General features: G+C 45.9%; 1 protein-coding gene across 1 annotated transcript in view; it reads right to left on the minus strand.

Annotated features, from left to right (window-relative positions):
• TRIM44 (tripartite motif containing 44) overlaps nucleotides 1–3,226 on the minus strand; it is a 159,329-nt gene that overhangs the window by 33,613 nt on the left and 122,490 nt on the right. Inside the window, exon 4 of the mRNA XM_007450628.1 lies at nucleotides 1,616–1,789. Within this exon, the coding sequence (XP_007450690.1) occupies nucleotides 1,616–1,789 (174 nt within the window). The remainder of the gene's footprint in view (nucleotides 1–1,615; nucleotides 1,790–3,226) is intronic.

Consider the following 3,226-nt stretch of genomic DNA (forward strand, 5'->3'; position numbering starts at 1 on the left):
GGAATGAGGATTTCATTTTGGAGGAGCAGAGGTTGGAAAGGGGCAAAGGGGCTGAGGTGCCTGGCTCAAGGCCCAAGCTAGTGTTTTTGCTACAGGGAACAGGTGAACCCCAGGGAGCAGACCAGGGGATTGGGATTGGGGGGCAGTAAGAGATGGGGAAAGTCATTCCACTTTTTCTATTTTAACATGGCCTAGGAGATGAATTTTTCTTCCTCTCATGGTAGAAAGCTCTGAGAAGGGCTTCCAATGGCCAAAAGTGAGGTCCTTAACTCATTTGCTCTGCCCTAGTGGCCCCATGACTTAAAGGTCATAGGAAGAAGATGGGATTGCACCAGAAACCAGGGCATCTTTCAGCCAAGCCTCTTGATTCCTTTCTCTTCAGGGGTTTGTCTTGAGTGATGCAAATCCACTCTTCCCAGTAAAACGAAATCATCATCTCATTAGATCCCAGAGAATATTCTGTGATTGCAGGAAGGAAAGCTGTAATTGCCAATCTAAACATGGAGGCCTTGGTGATTTTCAAAAGCATTGCTGGCTGCACTGAACAGGCAGTGCAAAACCCACCCTCGATTTTCTGTACAGTAGTCCTCTAAATGGAAGAACTCTAAGATGCTTAGCTAGTCTCCTATTGATGGATACTTAGGTCATTACCACATTTTTGCCATTAAATACAATGCTATATGGACATTCTTATGCAAAAATCTTTGTACATGTGTCATATTTCTTTCAGTTAGACTTCTAGACATGAGATTGGATAAAACCAAATTTCCTTTAAAAGCCTTTTTTGTACTTCATCAATCAATTTATAATAATGCTAATATTAATCACAGCTATCTTACTTCTGAGGGGTTACTATATGGCAGGTGTTATATTAAGCACTTTTCATACATTATCTTATTGGTCACCTCATCAATCCAGAATGGCAGGTTCTATTATTATCCTCATTTTAGAGATGAGGAAATAGAGACACAGGGCATGTAAGTTACTTGTTTAAAGTGACTTAATAAATGCCAAACCTAGGCATTCTGACCCATTATTTTACTCAAAAGAGAACCTACCTCTATTTTAGAAAGAGAGAACTTGGTAAAATGTGAGGTGAACTTGGCAACCACTGCTGGGAAAGGAATCCAGTTGGAAGCATATTATTGGAAGTGTCAGCATCTTGAGTCTTCATTAGCAAATCTTTGAGTTTGGTGTTGGTACAAGGACCTTAAGCTCAAGGTCACAAGAGGATTTCTTTCCAGCTGTGCCTATGAAACCTCATTTTTTTTTTTTTTTTTTTGATATGCGGACCTCTCACTGTCGTGGCCTCTCCCATTGCGGAGCACACGCTCCGGACGCGCAGGCTCAGCGGCCCTGGCTCATGGGCCCAGCCGCCCCGTGGCATGTGGGATCTTCCCGGACCGGGGCACGAACCCATGTCCCCTGAATCAGGAGGCGGACTCTCAACCACTGCGCCACCAGGGAAGCCCCTGAAACCTCATTTTTAAATGCATAATTCAAATGACCTAGTAGTTGCTCCATTTAATCTCTGCCAAACAACTGGTTGAAGTGATTATTTTTTCCCTCCATTACCTGGCTGTCTTGGTGTTCTGTTGTGTAAGGCTAAGAGTACCTGAAGTGGGATGGTGGGTAAATCCAGTTCAAGGCCATAGGTTTTGTGCATTCTTAGAAACGGAATCCCTCCATAGGTGTGCAACATCGTGATGACAACCGGGGACCATTCAGGCAATAGCTTTTGTCCAGGCGTGTTTGTGTCCATGAGCTCCTCTGGACGATGCCTTTGTCCCTGGGAGAGAAAGGGTCAGAGGGGACTACGGAAAGGGGTGAGAAGAAGAAGGCAGAGGAAAGACAGCTGCTCCAGCCAAGTGGGGATATTTATTCCTTACAATTGCTCAACGCTCTTTGCTACATTCCAGTGGATATAATAATCTCCTAAGAAAATACCGCCCTGTGTCTCTTCCTTACTTGGAAGGCCCTGAACTCAGTAGGAGAGAGCCTGTGACCACATGAGAGTGTCACACACACTTTCTATATAAGGAACAGGGTCATCACTAAATCACCAGCTTGACGATACACACACACATGCACACATGACATATGACCAGTCTGTTGAGGGTGAGGGCTGGTGTAAAAACTTCACTAAAATTGTCATGAGGTCGAAAATTGTACTTTTTTTTTTTTGTGGTACGTGGGCCTCTCACTGCTGTGGCTTCTCCCGCTGCAGGGCACAGGCTCTGGATGCGCAGGCCCAGCGGCCACGGCTCACAGGCCCAGCCGCTCTGCGGCATGTGGGATCCTCCCGGGGCGGTGCATGAACCCGTGTCCCCTGCATCGGCAGGCAGACTCTCAACCACTGCGCCACCAGGAAAGCCCCAAAATTGTACTTTTAAGAAGTCCTTTCAGGGAGATAATGTGTGGAGTTGGAAGAAATACTCTGAAAGTCATTTGTTAGTGGGTGGGGTGAGACCGCAAAAGAGTAGGTGAAATAACAACAGAGGATCACTAAATGGTCTTTTCTAAAAAGGGGGTCAGGGCTTTTGTCTCTATGAGTGTGGAATGCAGGTAGGGATAGCCTCCACTGCTTGCCCACCACACTCACAGAAAGGTGCCTACCACCCTTTCCTCTAAATAGATGTTGACCTAATATTTAAAGAATAGCAGTTTGGAGGGGTGCCAAGCCTGTATTCTTCCTGATGTGCATACATCTCCTGGTGTTGCCACATGTGCGCATGTGCACGTATGTGCGTGCGCGCACACACACACACACACACACACACACACACTCACTGGCATCTCCCACCCCTGTGCTGCTGCCTGCCACACTGATGCCCCCACGAGTGCACCTGAAGGTTCAAGGCTAAAGTGCCAAGGAAGGCATCTGATAATGGTCCACAGTCAACTCCTTTAGAGGCCAGACACAAATGCCATGACCCTTTTTAATAACCTTACACCTTAATTACCTAGTCCAGAAAATGGATGTAACCATTAAGCTGGAATAAAACGTCTGGCCAATGCACAAGGCTTACCGAGCACCTTCACCCTGGTGCCTGGTGTACTGCTATGGTAGAGGTCTCAATCAAGCAGCCAGTGCTGCCTTTACTCGTCACAAAAGTAACCCCAGAATGCAGCCTGGAAAAGAGAACTGGGGTGTGGGAGAGGGAGAGAACCAGAGAGAGAGAGAAAACTATATATATATATATATATATATATATATATATATATA

Source organism: Lipotes vexillifer, unplaced genomic scaffold, assembly GCF_000442215.2.
Source record: "Lipotes vexillifer unplaced genomic scaffold, Lipotes_vexillifer_v1.1 scaffold980, whole genome shotgun sequence".
Lineage (NCBI taxonomy): Eukaryota > Metazoa > Chordata > Mammalia > Artiodactyla > Lipotidae > Lipotes > Lipotes vexillifer.